Raw genomic sequence first — 26313 nt, 5'->3', positions numbered from 1 at the left:
TCCTCCGCCCCGATCCCTCACCCCTCCTCCGCCCCGATCCCTCACCCCTCCTCCGCCCCGATCCCTCACCCCTCCCCCGCCCCGATCTCTCGCCGCTCCTCCGCCCCGATCTCTCGATACTCCTCCGCCCCGATCTCTCGATACTCCTCCGCCCCGATCTCTCGATACTCCTCCGCCCCGATCTCTCGCCGCTCCTCCGTCCCCGAACCCTCACCGCTCCTCCGCCCCCGATCTCTCACCGCTCCTCCGCCCCCGATCTCTCGATACTCCTCCGCCCCGATCCCTCACCGCTCCTCCGCCCTGATCTCTCGATACTCCTCCGCCCCGATCTCTCGATACTCCTCCGCCCCGATCTCTCGCCGCTCCTCCGTCCCCGAACCCTCACCGCTCCTCCGCCCCCGATCTCTCACCGCTCCTCCGCCCCCGATCTCTCGATACTCCTCCGCCCCGATCCCTCACCGCTCCTCCGCCCCGATCTCTCGATACTCCTCCGCCCCGATCTCTCGCCGTTCCTCCGTCCCCGATCTCTCGATACTCCTCCGCCCCGATCTCTCGCCGCTCCTCCGTCCCCGATCTCTCGCCGCTCCTCCGCCCCGATCTCTCGCCCCTCCTCCGCCCCGATCTCTCGCCGTTCCTCCGTCCCCGATCTCTCGATACTCCTCCGCCCCGATCTCTCGCCGCTCCTCCGTCCCCGATCCCTCGATACTCCTCCGCCCCGATCTCTCGCCGCTCCTCCGTCCCCGATCTCTCGATACTCCTCCGCCCCGATCTCTCGCCGCTCCTCCGTCCCCGATCTCTCGATACTCCTCCGCCCCGATCTCTCACCGCCCCTCCGCCCCGATCTCTCGCCGCTCCTCCGCCTCGATCTCTCGCCGTTCCTCCGTCCCCGATCTCTCGATACTCCTCTGCCCTGATCTCTCGCCGCTCCTCCGCCCCGATCTCTGGCCGCTCCTCCGCCCCGATCTCTCGCCGCTCCTCCGCCCCGATCTCTCGATACTCCTCCGCCCCGATCCCTCACCGCTCCTCCGCCCCGATCTCTCGCCCCTCCTCCGCCCCGATCTCTCGCCCCTCCTCCGCCCTGATCTCTCGCCGCTCCTCCGCCCCGATCTCTCGCCGCTCCTCCGCCCCGATCTCTCGATACTCCTCCGCCCCGATCCCTCACCCCTCCTCCGCCCCGAACCCTCGCCCCTCCTCCTCTCCGATCTCTCGCCGCTCCTCCGCCCCGATCTCTCGCCTCTCCTCCGCCCCGATCTCTCGATACTCCTCCGCCCCGATCTCTCGCCCCTCCTCCGCCCCGATCTCTCGCCCCTCCTCCGCCCCGATCTCTCGCCGCTCCTCCGCCCCGATCTCTCGCCGCTCCTCCGCCCCGATCTCTCGCCCCTCCTCCGCCCCGATCTCTCGATACTCCTCCGCCCCGATCTCTCGCCCCTCCTCCGCCCCGATCTCTCGATACTCCTCCGCCCCGATCTCTCGATACTCCTCCGCCCCGATCTCTCGCCGCTCCTCCGCCCCGATCTCTCGCCCCTCCTCCACCCCGATCTCTCGATACTCCTCCGCCCCGATCTCTCGCCATTCCTCCGCCCCGATCTCTCGATACTCCTCCGCCCCGATCTCTCGCCGCTCCTCCGCCTCGATCTCTCGATACTCCTCCGCCCCCGATCTCTCGATACTCCTCCGCCCCGATCCCTCGATACTCCTCCGCCCCGATCTCTCGCCGCTCCTCCGCCCCGATCTCTCGATACTCCTCCGCCCCGATCTCTCGATACTCCTCCGCCCCCGATCTCTCACCGCTCATCCGCCCCGATCTCTCCCCGCTCCTCCGCCCCGATCTCTCGCCACTCCTCCGCTCCGATCTCTCGCCCCTCCTCCGCCCCGATCCCTCGCCGCTCCTCCGTCCCGATCTCTCCCCGCTCCTCCGCCCCGATCTCTCGCCACTCCTCCGCCCCGATCTCTCGCCCCTCCTCCGCCCCGATCTCTCGCCGCTCCTCCGCCCCGATCTCTCGATACTCCTCCGCCCCGATCTCTCGATACTCCTCCGCCCCGATCTCTCGCCGCTCCTCCGCCCCGATCTCTCGATACTCCTCCGCCCCGATCTCTCGATACTCCTCCGCCCCGATCTCTCGATACTCCTCCGCCCCGATCTCTCGCCGCTCCTCCGCCCCGATCTCTCGATACTCCTCCGCCCCGATCTCTCGCCGCTCCTCCGTCCCCGATCTCTCGCCGCTCCTCCGCCCCGATCCCTCACCGCTCCTCCGCCCCGATCTCTCGATACTCCTCCGCCCCGATCTCTCGCCGCTCCTCCGCCCCGATCTCTCGCCGTTCCTCCGCCCCGATCTCTCGCCGCTCCTCCGCCCCGATCTCTCGCCGTTCCTCCGCCCCGATCTCTCGCCGCTCCTCCGCCCCGATCTCTCGTCGCTCCTCCGCCCCGATCTCTCGCCGCTCCTCAGCCCCGATCTCTCACCCCTCCTCCGCCCCGATCTCTCGCCGCTCCTCAGCCCCGATCTCTCGCCCTCCTCCGCCCCGATCTCTCGATACTCCTCCGCCCCGATCTCTCGCCGCTCCTCCGCCCCGATCTCTCGTCGCTCCTCCGCCCCGATCTCTCGCCGCTCCTCCGCCCCGATCTCTCGCCGTTCCTCCGCCCCGATCTCTCGCCGCTCCTCAGCCCCGATCTCTCGCCCTCCTCCGCCCCGATCTCTCGATACTCCTCCGCCCCGATCCCTCGCCCCTCCTCCGTCCCGATCTCTCGCCGCTCCTCCGCCCCCGATCTCTCGCCGCTCCTCCGCCCCGATCTCTCGCCGCTCCTCCGCCCCGATCTCTCGATACTCCTCCGCCCCGATCTCTCGCCCCTCCTCCGCACCGATCTCTCACCGCTCCTCCGCCCCGATCTCTCGCCGCTCCTCCGCCCCGATCTCTCGCCGCTCCTCAGCCCCGATCTCTCGCCGCTCCTCCGCCCCAATCTCTCGATACTCCTCCGCCCCAATCTCTCGATACTCCTCCGCCCCGATCTCTCGCCCCTCCTCCGCACCGATCTCTCGCCGCTCCTCCGCCCCGATCTCTCGCCGCTCCTCCGCCACGATCTCTCGCCGCTCCTCCGTCCAGATCTCTCGCCGCTCCTCAGTCCCGATCTCTCGCCCTCCTCCGCCCCGATCTCTCGCCGCTCCTCCGCCCTGATCCCTCGCCCCTCCTCCGTCCCGATCTCTCGCCGCTCCTCCGCCCCGATCTCTCGATACTCCTCCGCCCCGATCCCTAGCCCCTCCTCCGTCCCAATCCCTCGCCCCTCCTCCGCCCCGACCTTCCCGCTCCTCTGTACCTGGGCCCTGCCGATGTTCCTGCCCACGCTCCAAAATGGCGACCTGGGTTTTGATGATGTCACCCAGTCGCCCATCTCAAAATCGTCGCACACTTGGAGCAGCTCGCGCTGGAGGTTAAAGCGGTAAACCGCATCCGCTGTTTTATAGCCCGACCTGCGGAGCTGTTCTCTCGCAGGTCACGAGGTCACGATGTCCTACCAAGTTAATCTAAAAGAAAAAGGAAAAAAAAACACAGATGCTGGAAATGAGAAATAAAAGCAGAAATTGTTGGAATACTCAGTATCTCAGGTGGGTAACCCTTCATGAGAAGGATATACACCCAGAACAGATACTGGCTAATCTGGCTACTTCCAGCAATTTCTGATTTTATTCATGCACAAGAATATTTCTTTAAATCCTTTGCTTCTGGCAATCACTATGAACAAGAAGATAATATCAGGGGTCGTGTATACAGATCATTAGTGCTCAGGTTAAAAAATAACTTTAAAGGCTGGCCCTTATAACTAGCGGGCTGGAGTTTAAAGGGGAGTAAGTTTTGCTACAGATAGACAAGGACTGGTTAGACCACATCAGGAGCACTGTGGACAGTTCCGGGCTCCGTCGCTTCGAAAGGATATATTGGCCTTGGAAGGAGCACAGTGCAGAGACACCAGAATGTTACCATGGCTACAACGGTTCGATTATGTGGCAAGATTACAAGGTTTGTATTCCCTGGATATCGAAGGTTAAGGGGTGATTTGATTGAGGTATTTAGGAATTTGAAAGGAATTGATCGGCTAGATCGAAAGTATCTTTTTCTGCTGGTGGGGGAGGCCAGGACACGTGACAGAGCGGCCGGGTATTGATGGATTTTTACTCAACAAGGTTATAAAAGGATATGGAGACGAGGCAGGTGAATGCCGATCAGCCGTGATCTCACCGAATGGTGGAACAGGCTTGAGGAGCTGAGTGACCCATCCTGTTCCTGTCTTATCAGTATGATCCCAAAAATGATAGTAGTGAATTCACCAATGTTTCAGAATCACTGTCTGGAATCTGTAGTTTGTTAATGCATCTCATTGATATAAAAATGTTAAGTGAATACCTGTGTACTAATCTGAAAATTCTTTCAAAAACAATCTTTGAGGGTTATTTTTGCCGATCAATTTGCAATTTTTAAAAACAATTAAGGTCAGGAAATTGAAGAAAAACTATAATGTTACAGTTGGAAAAAGTAGACAAAATAGAGGATTATGTAAATACCCTTATCTCAGAAAAACACCAATCTGGGCCTTGAAAGTTCAATTAACCCAAAATTTGCAGGGCTCCAGATTGCTGCTGCCATTTGTGTGAAAAAGTGCATCTGGATTTCACTTCGAAATGGCTCCACTGTATCGAATGTCTTTATTATTTGAAACACCTCAGTTAGATCACCTCTAACTTGTCTAAACTCAAGGGAATACAAACCAGTTTATGCAACCTGGCCTCATAACTTAATATTGTTCGCCCTGGTATTATTCTTTCCTCTCCCCTCCAAGGCCACGATTTATTCCCTGGGGCTCAGTGCCCAAAGCTGAACACACTTCTCCAGATGGGCTCGGATTAAGGTTCTGTACAACTGACATCACTTCCTCACTTTGAGATAAAGGCTATCATTCCGTTAGCTTTTTGTAGCTGTGCTTTTAGTGATCTTTGTACATGGATACCCTTAGCTTTCCCACAGGTCCTCGTTTCTCATCATTAAGAAATAATTCTGATTTGTCTTCCTCAGATCCAAAGTGAATGACTTCATACTTCCCCACATTGAACTCAATTTGCCATCGTTTTTCCCTTCTACCCAACTTACTGTCATCTGAAAACTAGGATATACAACTCTCTATTCCTTTATCCAAGCAATTTATATATGTATGGTGAACAGCGTAGGCCTCAGTACAGATCCCTGGGGAACACCACTTGTCACATCCCATTTATCCCTATGCTCTGCTGTGGCTCAGTGGGCAGCACTCTTGCCTCTGAGTCAGAAGGTTGTGGGTTCAAGTCCCACTCCAGGAACTTGAGCACATAAATCTCGGCTGACACTCCAGTGCAGTGCTGAGGGAGAGCTTCACTGTCAGAGGTGCCATCTTTTGGAAAATACCTTAAACCGAGGCTCCATTTGCTCTCTGGTTACATAAAAAAATCCCATAGCACTGTTTCAAAGTCAAGCAGGGGAGTTATTCGCTGGTGTCCTGGCCAATATTTATCCCTCAATCAAAATCACTAAAACAGATTACGTGGTCATGATCACATTGATCTTTGTGGAAGTTTGCTGTGCACAAATTGACTCCACTTCAAAAGTATTTAATTGGCTGTAAAGCACTTTGGGGCATCCTGAGGTCACTAAACAAATGCAAGTCATTCTTCCTCTCCTTCGTATCTTCCAACTAATTGCCAAACCACAAGCAAAATCTTCCAACTGCTTATTTTTATGTGACAATGGGCTCACCACCCAATTTCTGGGCAGTATATTGGCCGTTTTGGACGATAACCGGGTCGGTGAGAAATTTCTCAGCTGAGTTATGCTGGCGGTTTTGAAGTCCTGCTGGGGGGCGGGTCACTGCTGTGCACCATCCGCAGATCGCCCTGGCGCAATATTTGGCTCAGCAAAAACCCGTACGTAAGTATTTATAAAACCGCCATGAGCATCAGCGGAGCTGGCCAGCAGGTAAGTAGCCTGGCAAAAAAAAGGTAAGTCAGTGTTTTTTTACTAATTATTTTAAAATTCTGTTGTGGTGTTAAAAGGGCCCTGAGAATGTTTTTATGATTTTTTATAGAAACATAGAAACATAGAAAATAGGAGCAGGAGTAGGCCATTCGGCCCTTCGAGCCTGCACCGCCTTTCAATAAGATCATGGCTGATCATTCACCTCAGTACCCCTTTCCTGCTTTCTCTCCATACCCCTTGATCCCTTTAGCTGTAAGGGCCATATCTAACTCCATCTTGAATATATCCAATGAACTGGCATCAACAACTCTCTGCAGCAGGGAATTCCACAGGTTAACAACTCTCTGAGTGAACAAGTTTCTCCTCATCTCAGTCCCAAATAGCTTACCCCTTATCCTAAGACTGTGTCCCCTGGTTCTGGACTTCCCCAACATCGGGAACATTCTTCCCACATCGAACCTGTCCAGTCCCGTCAGAATTATATTCTGTTACTTGAAAATATATTTTGAGTGTTTTTCTTCTCCTAGGCCCAACCCGCAGCCTCAGGGTAAATTTTGAGTAAATTAATTATCGTCCAGTTTCTTTAAGAATCGCCCAATGGACCCAGAACCCACCTCTATTGCGGAGAATTGGCACAGCGCCCGTTTGTTTCACTGGGCAGTTTTTTTTCTTTTTGTTGGAAGTCCTGGGAATCTTTACGGTTTTTTGGGTGGCAGTTGGGCGCTGGCGGGCTGTAAGGAAATTCGAGTCCCTAGTGTGGAGTTTAGTTGTTTGCGGTTACTACTATAATAATAATCATATTCCTGCCGTTGGAGTAGTTCTGTGTTTATTTCAATGTCACAGACCATGAGCTGAAAACAGAGACAATTTCACTAACCTGTCAGCACTCCAAGGGTTAACGTGACTTTATGTATGTGATCACATAATTGTGGTTCATTTTAACTTCAGCAGTGAACCCCAATTACTTATCTATTGTTAGTAATGTTTTCTATCGTCTGTTTTCATAAATGGAACCGAGAAAACGTTCTCAGTTTTGTAGAGGATGCATACACGGTTCTGTCCTTTCATATCTTGTGGCTCTGGTGAATTGTGCTGTGATTAGCAAACACACATATTACATCTTCCCAGTAATGTTATTATTAGCCCAATTAGAGCTCGAGGGGATTCATGGCTCCCTGTATATTTATTTATATAACTTGCAGCCGCAAGCCCTTTTTCGCAGCTATAATCAACAATGAAACAATTCTCCTTTCGAGGTACTGCTTCTCACTCATTGCTGGCTGGAGAGAAATTGAGCGAGCCTCAGATATTGTGGCCAAGAGTCTGCTGGAGTTTTGCTGAGTTCCTTTTTATTGTTTGTTTTCTTTTATTACTTTTTATTTTTTGTAGAATTTTATATATAATTCTGGAGTGATTTACCACTGCCTGCCCGCCGCCCCTCTCACCCCTCCTCTCTCCCTCCCCGCCTCTCGCCCCCCCCCCAACAATGCAAGGGAGAGCCATCCTGGGAACTGGGGCATGTTTCCTCATCAGGGTAAAAAGGCTCGAAACAACACTGGATTTGATGGTATTTACCCCAGAATTCTACAAGAGACTTGGGTCAACGAATGGAATGAATTAGCAGGAGTAAAGGTGTATCTGTACCATAATAACTTTGCACAGAGTGCTCCATGTGGATTCAAAGAGGGAAGAGCAGAGCCAACTAACTTGCTCCATTTCGAGAATGAGGGTGAGAAAGTTGGATCTCTAACCAGCGTACTAAGCTTAAATAAAGGAGACTACAAAGGTATGAGGACAGAGTTGGCTAAAGTGGACTGGGAAAATAGATTAAAGTGTAGGACGGTTAATGAACATTGAAGGAGATATTTCACAACTCTCAAGAAAAATATATTCCAGTGAGGAGGAAAGGGTGTAAGAGAAAAGATAGCCATCTGTGGCTAACTGAAGAAATAAAGGACGGTATCCAATTAAAAACAAGGGCATACAAAGTGGCCAAAACTAGTGGGAGGACAGAAGACTGAGAAGCTTTTAAAAGCCAGCAAAGAATCACCAAAAAAATGATTAAGAAAGGGACGATAGACTGTGAAAATAAACCAGCACAAAATATAAAAACAGATAGCAAGGTATCTATAGGTATATAAAAAGGAAAAGAGAGGCTAAAGTAAATGTTGGTCCCTTAGAGGATGAGACCGGGGAACTAGTAATGGGGAACATGGAGATGGCAGAAACTCTGAACAAATATTTTGTATCTCTTTACGGTAGAGGACACTAACAATATTCCAACAGTGGATAGTCAAAGGGCTATAGGGGGGAGGAACTTAACACAATTACAATCACTAAGGAGGTGATACTCAGTAAGATAATGGGACTAAAGGCAGATAAATCCCCTGGACCTGATGGCTTGCATCCTCGGATCTTAAGAGAAGTAGCGGCAGGGATAGTGGATTCATTGGTTGTAATTTACCAAAATTCCCTGGATTCTGGGGAGGTCCCAGCAGATTGGAAAACTGCAAATGTATCACCCCTATTTAAAAAAGGAGGCAGACAAAAAGCAGGAATCTATAGACCAGTTAGCCTAACATCTGTGGTTGGGAAAATGTTGGAGTCCATTATTAAAGAAGCAATAGCAGGACATTTGGAAAAGCAAAATTCGGTCAGGCAGAGTCAGTATGGATTTATGAAGGGGAAGTCATGTTTGACAAATTTGCTGGAGTTCTTTGAGGATGTAACGAACAGGGTGGATAAAGGGGAACCAGTGAATGTGGTGTATTTGGATTTCCAGAAGGCATTTGACAAGGTGCCACATAAAAGGTTACTGCACAAGATAAAAGTTCACGGGGTTGAGGGTAATATATTAGCATGGATAGAGAATTGGCTAACTAACAGAAAACAGAGAGTCGGGATAAATGGTTCATTCTCGGGTTGGCAATCAGTAACTAGTGGGGTGCCACAGGGATCAGTGCTGGGACCCCAACTATTTACAATCTATATTAACGACTTGGAAGAAGGGACTGAGTATAACATAGCCAAGTTTGCTGACGATACAAAGATGGGAGGAAAAGCAATGTGTGAGGAGGACACAAAAAATCTGCAAAAGGACATAGACAGGCTAAGTGAGTGGGCAAAATTTTGGCAGATGGAGTATAATGTTGGAAAGTGTGAGGTCATGCACTTTGGCAGAAAAAAATCAAAGAGCAAGTTATTATTTAAATGGAGAAAGATTGCAAAGTGCTGCAGTACAGCGGGACCTGGGGGTACTTGTGCATGAAACACAAAACATAGAAAATAGGTGCAGGAGTAGGCCATTCGGCCCTTCGAGCCTGCACCACCATTCAATAAGTTCATGGCTGAACAAAAGGTTAATGTTATGTCTCAAACAAAGTAATGTGATGGAGTGCTGTAGACATGAGTAAGTGTGACCTTTGTCTCTTTATTCTAACTCCAGAGTGCTGGTACAGCATGGGAGTCCTGCTTATATATAGAGCAACCAAGGTATGCTGGGATCCCTTGGGACTCCAATAGATGCACCCTATGGTGGCTGTATAATACTGGTTACAAGGTGTTACATACATAACATCACTCTCTCCCGAAGTCAATAGTACACTTATTTGCAGGGTGAGATGATCTGGGTTTTACGCTCCCTAGTCGATCGTCTCGGTACAAACACAGGTGTGGGTGAGTTGGTTGGGCCTTCGCTGGCCTGCTGTGCAGCTGGCCTTCGTTGGGTTGCTGGGGATGGTGAGTTCAGCTTCGTGGTCAACCGTGATGTCGGTTGCCACTTGTGTGTGTGTTGGAGGGTCGAAGTTGGTGATGTCCTTTTCGGGTTGTTCGTAGCTGTCTGTGAATCGCAGTTTGGTTTGGTCCAAATGCTTTCTGCAAGTTTGATCTGCGTCTGACCTGAAACACTCTACTCCCTTCTTTGGCCATGATAGGACCAGCAAGCCATTTGGGACCATGTCCATAGTTGAGTAAAAATACAGGGTCATTGACTTCAATCTCACGTGACAAATTTGCGCGATCATGGTACATACTTTGTTGATGCCGCCTGCCCTCGACGTGATCATGGAGATCAAGGTGGACACAAGAGAGAGCCTTGTTTTGAGTGCCCTTTTCATGAGCAGTTTGGCTGGGGGAACCTCGGTGAGCGACTGGGGTCTGGTGCGGTAGCTGAGCAGGACTCGGGACAGGTGGGTCTGCAGGGAGCCTTCCGACATGCATTTCAAGTTTTGCTTGATGGTTTGGACTGCCCGTTCTGCCTGGCCGTTAGATGCGGGCTTGAATGGGGCAGATGTGACGTGCTTGATCCCATTGTGGGTGATGAATTCCTTGAATTCAGCGCTGGTGAAACACGGTCCATTATCGCTGACAAGGACATCAGGCAGGCCATGCATGGCAAACATGGCTCATAGGCTTTTGATGGTGGCAGTGGACGTGCTTACAGACATTATTACACTTTCATTTTGAATAAGCATCCAACAAAAACAATTTGCCTAGAAACGGGCCAGTAAAGTCAACGTGGATCCTAGACTACGGTTTGGAGGGCCATGACCACAAACTTAGCGATGCCTCCCTGGGGGCATTGCTCAGTTGAGAGCAAGTGTTGTATTGGTGCACGCAAGACTCTAAGTCTGAGTCAATGCCGGGCCACCACACATGGGATCTGGCTATAGCTTTCATCATTACTCTGCCTGAGTGGGTACTGTGTAGGTTCTAAGGCAAAACCACGTGATTACCCAACAAAAGACAGTCCGCCTGTATGGACATTTCGCCGTTGCGCAGCTGGAACGGCTTGATCTCTTCATTCATCTCTGCGGGACGCTGGACACATGGAGGACACAGTTTTTTACAAGGGACAGTAAAGGATCGTTGCTGGTCCAGGTCCTGATCTGGCGGGCCATAACAGGTGACTTTTCGTTTATAAATGCATCCATCACCAAGAGCAAGTCTGCAGGCTGTGCCATTTCCACCCCGGTGGTGGGCAATGGTAGCCGACTGAGAGCATCAGCGGAGTTCTCTGTGTCCAGTCTGTGGCGAATTACATAGTTATATGCAGACAGCGTGAGCGCCCATCTTTGGATGTGAGCAGAGGCATTGGTATTTATTGTGTTCCTAACACAGATGAGACTGCACACAGGGAGGTTAAAGTAACAATGACCTCAGTCTTTAATAAGACACTCCAGAGTGAGGAACAGGCCTTAGGGGCCGGCTTATATACAGTGCTCCCAAGGGATGCTGGGATCCCTTGGGACTTCAGGGGATGAGCCCCCTGGTGGTGGAACATGTGAGTGCATGCTTTACAGATACACAACATCACTCCCCCCCCCCCAAAGTCAAAGTGAAAACTATTTACAAGGTGAGGCGGTCGGGAGCCTTTCTTTCCCTGGTGGACCGCCTCGGTACAAATGTCTGTTCTGGTGTGTTGGCTGTGCCCTCACTGGGCTGGCGTGTTGTTGGCCCTGCAGGGCTGCTGGGTGAGCCTGGCCTTGCTGGGCTGTTGGGCGTGATGGGTTCGATTTCCTGGTCCGGGGTGGTGTTGTTCATCCTTTGGGTGTGTGTTGTGGGCTCGAAAAAGGTGGTGTCTGCTGTGGGTTGTTCAGGGCAGTCTGTGAACCGCAGCCTCGTTTGGTCCAGGTGCTTTCTGCAAATTTGTCCATTGTCTCGTTTGACTACAAACACCCTACTCCCTTCTTTAGCTATCACCGTGCCCGCGATCCACTTGGGACCATGTCCATAGTTTAGCACAAACACAGGGTCATTCAGATCAATTTCCCGTGACACAGTGGCGCGACCATCGTTTACATTTTGTTGCTGCCGCCTGCTCTCTACCTGATCATGCAGGTTGGGGTGAACCAGCGAGAGTCTGGTTTTAAGTGTCCTTTTCATGAGTAGCTCAGCCGGGGACACCCCTGTGAGTGAGTGGGGTCTCGTGCAGTAGCTGAGCAGTACTCGGGACAGGCAGGTTTGGAGTGAGCCTCCTGTGATTTGTTTAAGGCTCTGTTTGATGGTTTGTACTGTCCGCTCTGCCTGCCCATTGGAGGCTGGTTTAAACAGGGCTGAGGTGACATGTTTGATCCCATTGCAGGTCATGAATTCTTTAAATTCGGCACTGGTGAAACATGGCCCGTTGTCACTGACCAGTATGTCAGGCAGGCCGTGGGTGATAAACATGGCTCTCAGGCTTTCAATGGTGGCGGTGGCGGTGCTTCCCGACATTATTTCACATTCAATCCATTTTGAAAAAGCATCCACCACCACCAGGAACATTTTACCGAGAAACGGGTCCGCATAGTCGACATGGATCCTCGACCATGGTCTGGAGGGCCAGGACCACAAACTTAGTGGTGCCTCTCTGGGCGCGTTGCTCAACTGAGCACATACGCTGCATTGCCGTACACAGGACTCTAAGTCAGAGTCGATACCGGGCCACCACACGTGGGATCTGGCTATCGCTTTCATCATTACTATACCCGGGTGTGTGCTGTGGAGATCCCAGATGAACGTCTCCCTGCCCTTTTTGGGTAGCACTACGCGGTTACCCCACAACAGGCAGTCTGCCTGAATGGACAGCTCGTCCTTTCGCCGCTGGAACGGCTTGATTGGCTCTTGCATTTCAACGGGGATACTGGCCCAGCTCCCATGCAGTACACAGTTTTTTACTAGGGACAGCAGAGGATCTTGGCTGGTCCAAGTCCTAATCTGGCGGGCCGTGACAGGTGATTTATCATTTTCAAACGCTTCCATGACCATCAACAAGTCTGCGGGCTGCACCACCATCAACAAGTTTGCAGGCTGCGCCATTTCCACCCCCGTGGTGGGCAATGGTAGCCGACTGAGAGCATCCGCACAGTTCTCGGTGCCTGGCCTGTGGCGGATGGTATAGTTATACGCTGATAGCGTGAGTGCCAACCTTTGTATGTGGGCTGAGGCATTAGTATTTATCCCCTTGTTTTCAGCGAACAGGGGTATGAGGGGCTTGTGATCGGTTTCCAGTTCAAAGTTGAGGCCAAACAGATACTGATGCATTTTCTTTACCCTGAACACACACGCTAATGCCTCTTTCTCAATCATGCTGTAGGCCCTCTCGGCCTTAGACAAGCTCCTGGAAGCATAGGCGACAGGTTGCAACTTCCCTGCAACGTTAGCTTGTTGTAATACACACCCGACTCTGTACGACGACGCGTCACATGCTAGCACAAGTCTTTTACACGGGTTATACAATACAAGCAGCTTGTTGGAGCATAAAATGTTTCTGACTTTCTCAAAAGCAATTACTTAGATTTTTCCCCATACCCAGTTCTCACCTTTGCGCAATAACACATGGAGGGGCTCTAAGAGGGTACTTAGCCCCAGTAGGAAGTTACCAAAATAGTTGAGGAGTCCCAGGAAGGACCGCAGCTCCGTGACATTCTGAGGACTGGGCGCGTTCCTGATAGCCTCTGTCTTGGCGTCTGTGGGCCGATTACCATCCGCCGCGATCTTTCTCCCCAAAAACTCCACTTCTGTTGCCATGAAGATGCATTTCAACCTCTTCAGCCGTAGCCCTATGCGATCCAGTTGCTGGAGGACCTCCTCCAGATTTTGTAGGTGCTCGGCGGTGTCCCGACCTGTGACCAATATCGTCCTGAAAGACCACCGTGTGTGGTACCGACTTGAGTAGGCTCTCCATGTTTCTCTGGAAGTTCGCTACAGCCGACCGAATTCCAAACGGGCATCTGTTGTAGGTGAACAGTCCCTTGTGTGTGTTGATGCAGGTGAGGCCCTTCGAAGACTCCTACAGCTCTTGCGTCATGTAGGCCGAAGTCAGGTCGAGCTTGGTGAATGTCTTGCCTCCTGCCAGCATCACAAATAGGTCGTCTGCCTTAGGTAGCGGGTATTGGTCCTGTGGCGAAAAACTATTATTCGTTATTTTCTAATCACCGCTCATCCTGACCGTACCATCACTTTTGAGTACTGGAACAATCGGGCTGGCCCACTCACTGAATTCCACTGCGGAGATGATGCCCTCGTGTTGCAGCCTGTCCAGCTCGATTTCCACTCTCTCCCTCATCATGTGAGGTACCGCTCGCACCTTGTGGTGAATGGGTCGTGCCTCTAGGACCAAGTGGATCCGCACCTTCGCCCCGGAAAAGTTTCCAATGCCTGGCTCAAAAAGGGAAGGAAATTTGTTAAGAACCTGGGTACCTGAGGCCTCATCGACATGTGATAGCGCTCGGATGTCATCCCAGTTCCAGCGGATTTTGCCCAGCCAGCTCCTTCCAAGCAGTGTGGGGCCATCGCCCGGGACAATCCAGAGTGGCAGTTCGTGCACCGTGCCCTCGTAGGTGACCTTGACCATGGCACTGCCCAGGACAGTGATAAGCTCTTTGGTGTACGTTCTCAGTTTCGTGTGGATGGGGCTCAGGGCTGGCCTGAATGCCTTGTTGCACCACAGTCTCTCAAACATCTTTTTACTCATGATGGATTGGCTAGCGCCAGTGTCCAGTTCCATGGCTACGAGTAAGCCATTCAATTTTATGTTTAGCATTAGAGGTGGACATTTCATCGAAAATGTGTGCACCCAGTGTACTTCAGCATCTGCCTCCTCTCTCTGAGGCTCGAAATTGCTTTGATCCACCATGGACCGATCTTCCTCTGCCACATAGTGGTTAGCAGGTTTTGCAGAGCTTGCAGCTCGTCTGCAAGCTCGTTGGAGGTGCCCCATTGTTCCACAGCTCTTGCAAACATATCCTTTGAAGCGGCATGAATAGGCTGAATGGAAGCCTTCACAACGCCAGCAGAATTGCCTTGCATTCATCCTTTGTTGGAGACTCTGAATCATCTGGGTCACCTGAGGCCTGCTGGCAGTTGCAGACTCGTGGTTTCTGCCCTGTACATTTCTGCTCGCAAACACAGTTCCAGTTAATTTATGAACATTGCTAGCACTTGTGTGCTGAGAGATTTGTTTGGTGATATCACTGATGGACATAAACGCCTGTGCTATCGCAATGGCCTTACTGAGGGTCGGTGTCTCTACAGTCAAAAGTTTTCGTAGGATGGTCTCGTGGCCAATGCCCAGGACAAAAAGGTCTCTGAGCATTTGCTCCAGGTAGCCATCAAACTCACATTGTCCTGCAAGTCGCCTTAGCTCGGCGAGGTAGCTCACCACTTCCTGACCTTCAGATCGCTGACACGTGTAGAACCGATACCTCGCCATCAGCACGCTCTCCCTCGGGTTAAGATGCTCCCGAATCAGTGTACACAGCTCCTCATATGACTTATCTGTGGGTTTCACTGGAGCCAGAAGATTCTTCATGAGGCTGTAGTTCGGTGCCCCGCAGACTGTGAGGAGGACCGCTCTCCTTTTTGCAGCGCTTCCTTCTCCGTCCAGCTCGTTGGCTACAAAGTACTGGTCTAGCCGTTCGACATAGGCTTCCCAGTCCTCACCCTCCGAGAACTTCTCCAGGATGCCCACAGTTTGCTACATCTTTGTGTTGGATTCGTATTCTCGTCGCCAATTATTGTGTTCCTAACACAGATGAGACTGCACACAGGGAGGTTAAAGTAACAGGGACCTCAGTCTTTAAGACACTTCAGAGTGAGGAACAGGCCTTAGGGGCCGGCTTATATACAGTGCTCCCAAGGGATGCTGGAATCCCTTGGGATTCTGGTGGCGGAACATGCTTTGCAGATACACAACCGTATTAATAACGTTGCTCTCTGAGTATAGCGATATGAGCAGCTTATGGTCAGTTTTTAACTCAAACTTAAGCCCACACAGATACTGGTGCATTTTTTTACACCGTAAACGCATGCCAGAGTTTCTTTTTCAATCATGCTGTCGGCCCTTTCGGCCTTGGACAAACTCTTGGATGCATAAGCGACCGTTTGCAATGTTCCCGATGCGTTAGCTTGTTGTAACACACACCCGACCCCGTACGAAGATGCATCATAAGCTAGCACTAAACATTAACATGGGTCATACAGAACAAGCAGTTTGTTGGAACATAACAGATTTCTGGCTTTCTCAAAAGCAGTCTCTTGTGATTTTCCCCATTCCCAGTCATCTCCCTTGCGTAGCAACACATGTCAAGGTCCCAGCAAGGTGCTTAATCCTGGGAGATAATTACCAAAATAATTGAGGAGTCCCAGGAATGGCCACAGCTCCGTCATGTTCTGTGGTCTCAGCGCGTTCTTGATGGCTTCCGTCTTGGCGTCGGTGGATCTGATGCTGTCCGCCGCGATTCTTGTCCTTCAGAACTCGACCTCTGGCACCAGAAAAACACACTTCGAACTGAGTCCCACATGATCTAGCCGACTTAGAACCTCTTCTATGTTCTTCAACTGTTCGATGCTGTCCCGACCTGTGATCAATATTTCGTCCTGGAAAACCACGGTGCGCGGAACCAACTTTAGCAGGCTCTCCATGTTCCGTTGGAAAATTGTTGTGGCCGATCGAATCCCAAACGGGCATCTATTGTAGATGAACAGGCCTTTGTACGTGTTGATGCAGGTGGGGCCTTTCGAAGATTCCGCCAGCTCCTGTGTCATGCAGGCCGAGGTCAAGTCCAACTTGGTGAACGTCTTTCCTCCTGTCAGGGTCGTAAATAGGTCGTCTGCCTTGGGTAGCGGGTACTGGTCCTGCAGCGAAAAACGGCTAATCGTTACTTTATAGTCCCCACAAGGGCAGGTATTACTACAGCCCTGTAGACCATGAGTTGGTGACAGTTTTGAGGTTCTGTCTTCAAACACTCTTTTTTCCTCAGGCAGCCGAAGGCTGCACTGGCGCACTGGAGGTGGTGTTGAATCTCGTCGTCAATGTCTTGTTGATAAGAGGCTCCCAAGTATGGGAAGCGGTCCATGTTGTCCTGGGCTATGCCGTGGATCTTGATGACTGCGGGGCACTGCTGTGTGGCAAGGACAGGTTGGTGGAGGACCGTTGTCTTATGGATGTTTAGTATAAGGCCATTGCTTTCGTACTTCGACGATGTCATCGTCCGAGCCAGGGATCGCAAGGATGTGCGCATCACCCGCGCAGGGTGACTTGGACAGACCTCCAAACAGTAGTAGTGATGTTGGGGAGGGCATCAAACAGGAAATTAGGGGTGCATGCAATAAAGGTGCAGCAATGATAATGATTGACTTTAATATGCACATAAATTGGGCTAGCCAAACTGGAAGCAATACGGTGGAGGAGGATTTCCTGGAGTGCATAAGGGATGGTTTTCTAGACCAATATGTCGAGGAACCAACTAGGGGGGAGGCCATCTTAGACTGGGTGTTGTGTAATGAGAGAGGATTAATTAGCAATCTCGTTGTGCGAGGCCCCTTGGGGAAGAGTGACCATAATATGGTGGAATTCTGCATTAGAATGGAGAATGAAACAGTTAATTCAGAGACCATGGTCCAGAACGTAAAGAAGGGTGACTTTGAAGGTATGAGGTGTGAATTGGCTAGGATAGATTGGCGAATGATACTTGAGGGGATGACTGTGGATGGGCAATGGCAGACATTTAGAGACCGCATGGATAAACTACAACAATTGTACATTCGTGTCTGGCATAAAAATAAAAAAGGGAAGGTGGCTCAACCGTGGCTATCTAGGGAAATCAGGGATAGTATTAAAGCCAAGGAAGTGGCATACAAATTGGCCAGAAATAGCAGCGAACTTGGGGACTGGGAGAAATTTAGAACTCAGCAGAGGAGGACAAAGGGTTTGATTAGGGCAGGGAAAATGGAGTACGAGAAGAAGCTTGCAGGGAACATTAAGACGGATTGCAAAAGTTTCGATAGATATGTAAAGGGAAAAAGGTTAGTAAAGACAAACGTAGGTCCGCTGCAGTCAGAATCAGGGGAAGTCATAACGGGGAACAAAGAAATGGCAGACCAATTGAACAAGTACTTTGGTTCGGTATTCACTAAGGAGGACACAAACAACCTTCCGGATAGAAAAGGGGTCAGAGGGTCTAGTAAGGAGGAGGAAATGAGGGAAATCCTTATTAGTCGGGAAATTGTGTTGGGGAAATTGATGGGATTGAAGGCCGATAAATCCCCAGGGCCTGATGGACTGCATCCCAGAGTACTTAAGGAGGTGGCCTTGGAAATAGCGGATGCATTGACACTCATTTTCCAACATTCCATTGACTCTGGATCAGTTCCTTTCGAGTGGAGGGTAGCCAATGTAACCCCACTTTTTAAAAAAGGAGGGAGAGAGAAAACAGGGAATTATAGACCGGTCAGCCTAACCTCAGTAGTGGGTAAAATGATGGAATCAATTATTAAGGATATCATAGCAGCGCATTTGGAAAGAGGTGGCATGATAGGTCCAAGTCAGCATGGATTTGTGAAAGGGAAATCATGCTTGACAAATCTTCTGGAATTTTTTGAGGATGTTTCCAGTAAAGTGGATGAGGGAGAACCAGTTGATGTGGTATATTTGGACTTTCAGAAGGCTTTCGACAAGGTCCCACACAAGAGATTAATGTGCAAAGTATAAGCACATGGGATTGGGGGTAGTGTGCTGACGTGGATTGAGAACTGGTTGGCAGACAGGAAGCAAAGAGTAGGAGTAAATGGGTACTTTTCAGAATGGCAGGCAGTGACTAGTGGGGTACCGCAAGGCTCTGTGCTGGGGCCCCAGCTGTTTACATTGTACATTAATGATTTAGACGAGGGGATTAAATGTAGTATCTCCAAATTTGCGGATGACACTAAGTTGGGTGGCAGTGTGAGCTGCGAGGAGGATGCTATGAGGCTGTAGAGTGACTTGGATAGGTTAGGTGAGTGAGCAAATGCATGGCAGATGAAGTATAATGTGGATAAATGTGAGGTTATCCACTTTGGTGGTAAAAACAGAGAGACAGACTATTATCCGAATGGTGACAGATTAGGAAAAGGGGAGGTGCAATGAGACCTGGGTGTCATGGTACATCAGTCATTGAAGGTTGGCATGCAGATACAGCAGGCGGTTAAAAAAGCAAATGGCATGTTGGCCATCATAGCGAGGTGATTTGAGTACAGGAGCAGGGAGGTGTTACTACAGTTATGCAGGGCCTTTGTGAGGCCACACCTGGAGTATTATGTACAGTTTTGGTCTCCTAACTTGAGGAAAGACATTCTTGCTATTGAGGGAGTGCAGCGAAGGTTCACCAGACTGATTCCTGAGATGGCGGGACTGACCTATCAAGAAAGACTGGATCAACTGGGCTTGTATTCACTGGAGTTCAGAAGAATGAGAGGGGACCTCATAGAAACGTTTAAAATTCTGATGGGTTCAGACAGGTTAGATGCAGGAAGAATGTTCCCAATGTTGGGGAAGTCCAGAACCAGGGGTCACAGTCTAAGGATAAGGGGTAAGCCATTTAGGACCAAGATGAGGAGAAATTTCTTCACCCAGAGAGTGGTGAACCTATGGAATTCTCTACCACAGAAAGTTGTTGAGGCCAATTCACTAAATATATCCAAAAAGGAGTTTGATGAAGTCCTTACTACTAGGGGAATCAAGGGGTATGGCGAGAAAGCAGGAATGGGGTACTGAAGTTGCATGTTCAGCCATGAACTCATTGAATGGGGTGCAGGCTAGAAGGGCCGAATGGCCTACTCCTGCACCTATTTTCTATGTTTCTATGTTTCTATGTTGCATGAATGGGCAAATGCATGGCAGATGCAGTATAATGTGGATAAATGTGAGGTCATCCACTTTGGGGGCAAATACACGAAGGCAGAATATTAACTGAATGGTGGCAGATTAGGAAAAGGGGAGGTGCAACGAGACCTGGGTGTCATGGTTTATCACTCATTGAAAGTTGGCATGCAGGTACAGTAGGCGGTGAAGAAGACAAATGGTATGTTGGCCTTCATAGCTAGGGTTTTGAGTATAGGAGCAGGGAGGTCTTACTGCAGTTGTACATGGCCTTAGTGAGGCCTCACCTGGAATATTGTGTTCAGTTTTGGTCTCCTAATCTGAGGAAGGACATTCTTGCTATTGAGGGAGTGCAGCGAAGGTTCACCAGACTGATTCCCGGGATGGCTGGACTGACATATGAGGAAGACTGGATCAACTGGGCCTTGATTCACTGGAGTTTAGAAGGATGAGAGGGGATCTCATAGAAACATATACAATTCTGATGGGACTGGACAGGTTAGATGCAGGAAGAGTGTTCCCAATGTTGGGGAAGTCCAGAACCAGGGGACACAGTCTCAGGATAAGGGGTAAGCCATTTAGGACTGAGATGAGGAGAAACTTCTTCACTCAGAGAGTTGTTAACCTGTGGAATTCCCTGCCGCAGAGAGTTGTTGATGCCAGTTCATTGGATGTATTCAAGAGTGAGTTAGATGTGGCCCTTACGGCTCACGGGATCAAGGGGTATGGAGAGAAAGCAGGAAATGGGTACTGAGGGAATGATCAGCCATGAACTTATTGAATGGTGGTGCAGGCTCGAAGGGCCGAGTGGCCTATTCCTGCACCTTTTTTCTATGTTTCTATGTTTCAATGTTTTTACAAATTCTGCCCGTGTCATCACCCTTGAGGACCAGAACAATCGGACTGGCCCACTCGTTGAACTCTGCCGGCGCGATGATGCCCTCTCGCTGCAGCCTGTCCAGCTCGATCTCCACTTTCTCTCGCATCATGTATGGCACCGCCCGTGCCTTGTGGTGGATGGGTCGTGTACCAGGAACCAAGTGGATCTGCACCTTCTCCCCGAGAAACTTCCGATGCCTGGCTCAAACAACGACGGGAACTTGCTCAGAACCTGGGCACATGAGGCATCGTCGATAGACGAGAGCACTCGGATGTCCAGTTCCAGCGGATTTTTCCCAGCCAGCTTCTGCCAAACAGTGTGGGGCCATCTCCTGGTATAATCCATAGTGGGAGTTCGTGCACCCCTCCATCATAGGAGACTTTTACTCCTGCACTGCCAATTACAGGGGTCAGCTCTTTAGTGTAAGTTCTCAGCTTGGTATGAATGGGGTGAAGCTTGGGCCTGTTTGTCTTGTTGCAACACAGCCTGTCGAAGGCCTTTATGCTCATGATAAACTGACTCGCACCCGTGTCCACTTCCATGGATACTGGGATTCCATTCAGTTCAACTTTTAACATAATCGGTGGACATTTTGTGGTGAAGATGTGTAACCCGTATACTTCTGCCTCCTCAGTTTGAGTCTCTAGTTCAGTTTGATCCACCATGGATCGGTCTTCCTCTGCAACCCATGCTCCACAGTGAATCCATCTACAGCTCCAGTGCCGCAATGCGGTCTGTCAGGAGCTGCAGCTGGATACACTTCCTGCACACCTAGCAGTCAAGGACACTGGAAGTATCCCTGACTTTCCACATAGCACAGGAGGAGCATGACACGGATCTGGGCTCTCCTGCCATGACTTAACCATTAAATTAACCTAATTGGTAACAACGCCACAGGTTTCTTACTGATAAACAAAAGAAAAAGAAAAAGATTAAATAATCACCAATCCAGCAGCCAATCACTTGACTGTGACATCACACTTTGGTACAGAACAGTTATTTTGCAGGTACAGCAAGTGATCAGGAAGGCCAATGGAATCTTGGCCTTTATTGCAAAAGGGATGGAGTATAAAAGCAGGGAAGTCTTGCTTTAGTTATACAGGGTATTGGTGAGGCCACACCTGGAATACTGCGTGCAGTTTTGGTTTCCATATTTACGAAAGGATATACTTTGCTTTGGAGTCAGTTCAGAGAAGGTTCACTCGGTTGATTCTGGAGCTGAGGGGCTTGACTTATGAAGATAGGTTGAGTAGGTTGGGCCTCTGCTCATTGGAATTCAGAAGAATGAGAGGTGATCTTATCGAAACGTATCAGATTATGAGGGGGCTTGACAAGGTGGATGCAGAGAGGATGTTTTCACTGATGGGGGAGACTAGAACTAGAGGGCATGATCTTAGAATAAGGGGCCGCCCATTTAAAACTGAGATGAGGAGGAATTTCTTCTCTCAGAGGGTTGTAAATCTGTGGAATTTGCTGCCCCAGAGAGCTGGGAAGCTGGGACATTGAATTAATTTAAGACAGAGAAAGACAATTTAAGGGGTTATGGGGAGTGGGCGGGGAAGTAGAGCTGAGTACATGATCGGATCAGCCATGATCGTACTAAATGGCGGAGCAGGCTCGAGGGGCCAAATGGCCGACTCCTGCTCCTATTTCTTATGTTCTTATGTCATTGTTTGCTTTTTTTTGCTTAATACTGAGGTCTTTTAATTATATCTTTCCCAGGTGCTGTTGTTGATAAAGATTTGCACTCGAAGTTGGTCGGATCATGGCTATACATCTTCCGACAAGCCATCGTCCCCAAACACTGGGATGCAAAATGATTCCAGCTTTTTGCTCATAGCCATTAGACTGGCATCTTTCAATCAGATCCTTGAACCCTGGGTTTATTTACTGTTGCGAGAAAGCCTGTTCAGGAAGGTATGTCAGCTAGTCGAGGCTGTCACTTCGCGCTCGGTTAAGGGAGTGAATGAGATTACTGTAACAGCAGAAGAAAGTGGCGATTTGAAAGAAGAAATAACATAAATGAGATAAAATACAATTTGGTTGATTATGTGATGGGAGAAAACATTGTTCTCCATTGTCTTTCGACTGTGAAATGTGTATGTAAAGCAACCCTTGTTAACGTTCTGCGTTATCTCATTTGTTTATCTGAGCTGTTGATTTAGTGAATCTATAAATTAGTTGATATTCCTTCGAGATTATTTAATTTATATTACATTTGATGGCTTGCAAAGTGGGATGTAAGGAGGGCTTGCTCTGTCTACCCCTCAAGGGCACCCTCGCTGGAGGGTGGCAGTGCCCTTGGTGTGAAGTGACAACTAGATTCAACGCTGGGTAGAGCTCCATGGCCTGGGAACAGATGTGAATGAAGGTGGAACACCTTAAAGAAGCTACCAAGGTAAGACTACCGACAGTGCCACTTAGCAGAGAGATAGCCCAAGGACGCACGCCACTTGGATTGGTCTGTTCCCCATTTATTGCTGGTCCACACCACGGCCAAAGCCTCATACAACCTTGCAGCTCTTTCATTGCTTCTGCCCTTACACCAGTCGGGCACACACCGAAGCTGCAACTTACAACTAATGCCAAAAGATAGTTCAAGTGAAGCAATCTGGAATTAAGAGCAATGGACTGGATACAAGGGAGATTTGCCTGATGCCATGAAACAGCCTACCTGTGGAAAGATCATCAACTGGAACATATTCCCCCAAAAATTGTATTTGCATTATATCATAGGAACATTGGGCTCAGGTTTCGGCCTGAGTTGCTCCTATTGTTTTGGAGCAACTAGTTTAGAATGGAACATCTTAGAATTTGCAATTCTCGGCATTTCGTTTGCTCCAGTTCGAGTCAGTGAGAACAGTTTCATTTTAGAACAGATTTTTTTTTCAAAAGGGGGCGTGTGTAACCACTTCCGCCTGTTTTGCAAGTTCAGGCAACGAAAACTTACTCCAAACTAACTTAAAATGGAGTAAGTGTAGATTTTTGTACGCTCAGAAAAACCTTGCCTACACTTAGAAATCAGGCGTAGGGAACGGGAGATGGTGAGGGGGGAGGGGAGTTTACAAACATTAAACACTTCACTTTTACAAATAACGATCCATCATCAATAATACATGATAAATAAATCAATAAATCAACCAATAAATCAATGAAAAATAATTTAAAAATTAAATATAAAAAAAAAATTAAAAAATCAATCAAGAAATAAAAAATTAAGTTTCTACTCACTGACTGCAGCACCGGGAGCCCTCCAACAGCGTGCTGGGACAGGCCCCCCAGTGTCTCTCTCTCTGTCTCTGTGTTGCTGACAGCGAGGGGTGGGGAGAGAGAGGGAGAGGAGGGGGGAGGAAGGGATGGAGAGGGAGAGGAGGGGGGAGGAAGGGAGGGAGGGGGAGAGAAGGTGGGAGAAGAGGGGGGGAAGGCTGAACTGGCCAGGCCGCCGCCCTCAGCGAGATGCTGGGCAGGACCCGCCCCCAGCGAGATGCTGGGCAGGACCCGCCCCCAGCGAGATGCTGGGCAGGACCCGCCCCCAGCGAGATGCTGGGCAGGACCCGCCCCCAGCGAGATGCTGGGCGGGCGGGCCCCACCAATGACGGGTGGTGGAGGGGAGAGAAGAGGCGGGAGAAGGCTGAACGGGAGGGATCTTCACCCGGCGAGCCCATTTGACCAAGGCTAGGGTCTGGCCCCTGCCACGTAGCCTCGGGCACCTGGAGCTACTGCACATGCGTGCACACTCTAGCACGCATGTGCAGAGGTCCCGGCACTGTTTTCAGCGCCACGACCTGTCTCCGCCCCCGAGCCCTTGTGCTGCATCACGCCAACCCCGAAGACGTCCTGAGGAGCTCAGAGAGTTACAAGGTATGTTTCTGGCGCCCATTTTCTTCCAGAAAGTCGGCTCACCTTATGGAGAGGCGCCGGTTTAACAGAGGGTGGAAACGTAGGCCCATAGAAACGTAGAAAATAGGTGCAAGAACACAAGAACATAAGAATTAGGAACAGGAGTAGGCCATCTAGCCCCTCGAGCCTGCTCCGCCATTCAACAAGATCATGGCTGATCTGGCCGTGGACTCAGCTCCACTTACCCGCCCGCTCCCCGTAACCCTTAATTCCCTTATTGGTTAAAAATCTATCTATCTGTGACTTGAATACATTCAATGAGCTAGCCTCAACTGCTTCCTTGGGCAGAGAATTCCACAGATTCACAACCCTCTGGGAGAAGAAATTCCTTCTTAACTCGGTTTTAAATTGGCTCCCCCGTATTTTGAGGCTGTGCCCCCTAGTTCTAGTCTCCCCGACCAGTGGAAACAACCTCTCTGCCTCTATCTTGTCTATTCCTTTCATTATTTTAAATGTTTCTATAAGATCACCCCTCATCCTTCTGAACTCCAACGAGTAAAGATCCAGTCTACTCAATCTATCATCATAAGGTAACCCCCTCATCTCCGGAATCAGCCTAGTGAATCGTCTCTGTACCCCCTCCAAAGCCAGTATATCCTTCCTTAATAAGGTGACCAAAACTGCACGCAGTACTCCAGGTGCGGCCTCACCAATACCCTGTACAGTTGCAGCAGGACCTCCCTGCTTTTGTACTCCATCCCTCTCGCAATGAAGGCCAACATTCAATTCGCCTTCCTGATTACCTGCTGCACCTGCAAACTAACTTTTTGGGATAAAAGAGTTTCATGAGTTTCATGCACAAGGACCCCCAGGTCCCTCTGCACCACAGCATGTTGTAATTTCTCCCCATTCAAATAATATTCCCTTTTACTGTTTTTTTTTCCAAGGTGGATGACCTCACATTTTCCGACATTGTATTCCATCTGCCAAACCTTAGCCTATTCGCTTAACCTATCTAAATCTCTTTGCAGCCTCTCTGTGTCCTCTCCACAACCCGCTTTCCCACTAATCTTTGTGTCATCTGCAAATTTTGTTACACTACACTCTGTCCCCTCTTCCAGGTCATCTATGTATATTGTAAACAGTTGTGGTCCCAGCACCGATCCCTGTGGCACACCACTAACCACTGATTTCCAACCTGAAAAGGATCCATTTATCCCAATTCTCTGCTTTCTGTTTGCCAGCCAATTCTCGATCCATGCTAATACATTTCCTCTGACTCCGCATACCTTTATCTCCTGCAGTAACCTTTTGTGTGGCACCTTATCGAATGCCTTTTGGAAATCTAAATACACCACATCCACCATGCTCGTTATATCCTCAAAGAATTCCAGTAAATTTGTTAAACATGATTTCCCCTTCATGAATCCATGTTGTGTCTGCTTGATTGCACTATTCCTATCTAGATGTCCCGCTATTTCTTCCTTAATAATGCAGGAGTAGGCCATTCGGCCTTTCGAGCCTGCACCACCATTCAATAAGGTCATGGCTGATCAATCACCTCAGTACCCCTTTCCTGCTTTCTCTCCATACCCCCTGATCCCCTTAGCTGTAAGGGCCATATCTAACTCGCTCTTGAATATATCCAATGAACTGGCATCAACAACTCTCTGCGGCAGGAAATTCCACAGATTAACAACTCTCTGAGTGAAGAAGTTTCTCCTCATCTCAGTCCTACGTGGCTTACCCCTTATCCTAAGACTGTGTCCCCGAGTTCTGGACTTCCCCAACATCGGAAACATTCTTCCTGCATCTAACCTGCCCAGTCCCGTCAGAATTTTATATGTTTCTATGAGATCCCCTCTCATCGTTGTAAACAACAGTGAATATAGGCCCAGTCGATCCAGTTTCTCCTCATATCACAACCCAGCCATCCCGGGAATCAGTCTGGTGAACCTTCGCTGCACTCCCTGAATAGCAA

The 26313-nt window shown here is 49.8% G+C and overlaps 1 protein-coding gene across 1 annotated transcript in view; it reads left to right on the top strand.

Annotated features, from left to right (window-relative positions):
- LOC139248758 (prostaglandin E2 receptor EP3 subtype-like) overlaps positions 1-22514 on the top strand; it is a 34409-nt gene extending 11895 nt beyond the window's left edge. Inside the window, exon 2 of the mRNA XM_070872180.1 lies at positions 22215-22514. Coding sequence (XP_070728281.1) covers positions 22215-22514 — 300 coding nt within the window. The remainder of the gene's footprint in view (positions 1-22214) is intronic.
- The last annotated feature ends 3799 nt before the right edge of the window (positions 22515-26313 follow it).

This window comes from Pristiophorus japonicus, unplaced genomic scaffold (assembly GCF_044704955.1).
Source record: "Pristiophorus japonicus isolate sPriJap1 unplaced genomic scaffold, sPriJap1.hap1 HAP1_SCAFFOLD_292, whole genome shotgun sequence".
NCBI lineage: Eukaryota > Metazoa > Chordata > Chondrichthyes > Pristiophoridae > Pristiophorus > Pristiophorus japonicus.
This window is presented reverse-complemented; position numbering and strand designations above follow the sequence as displayed.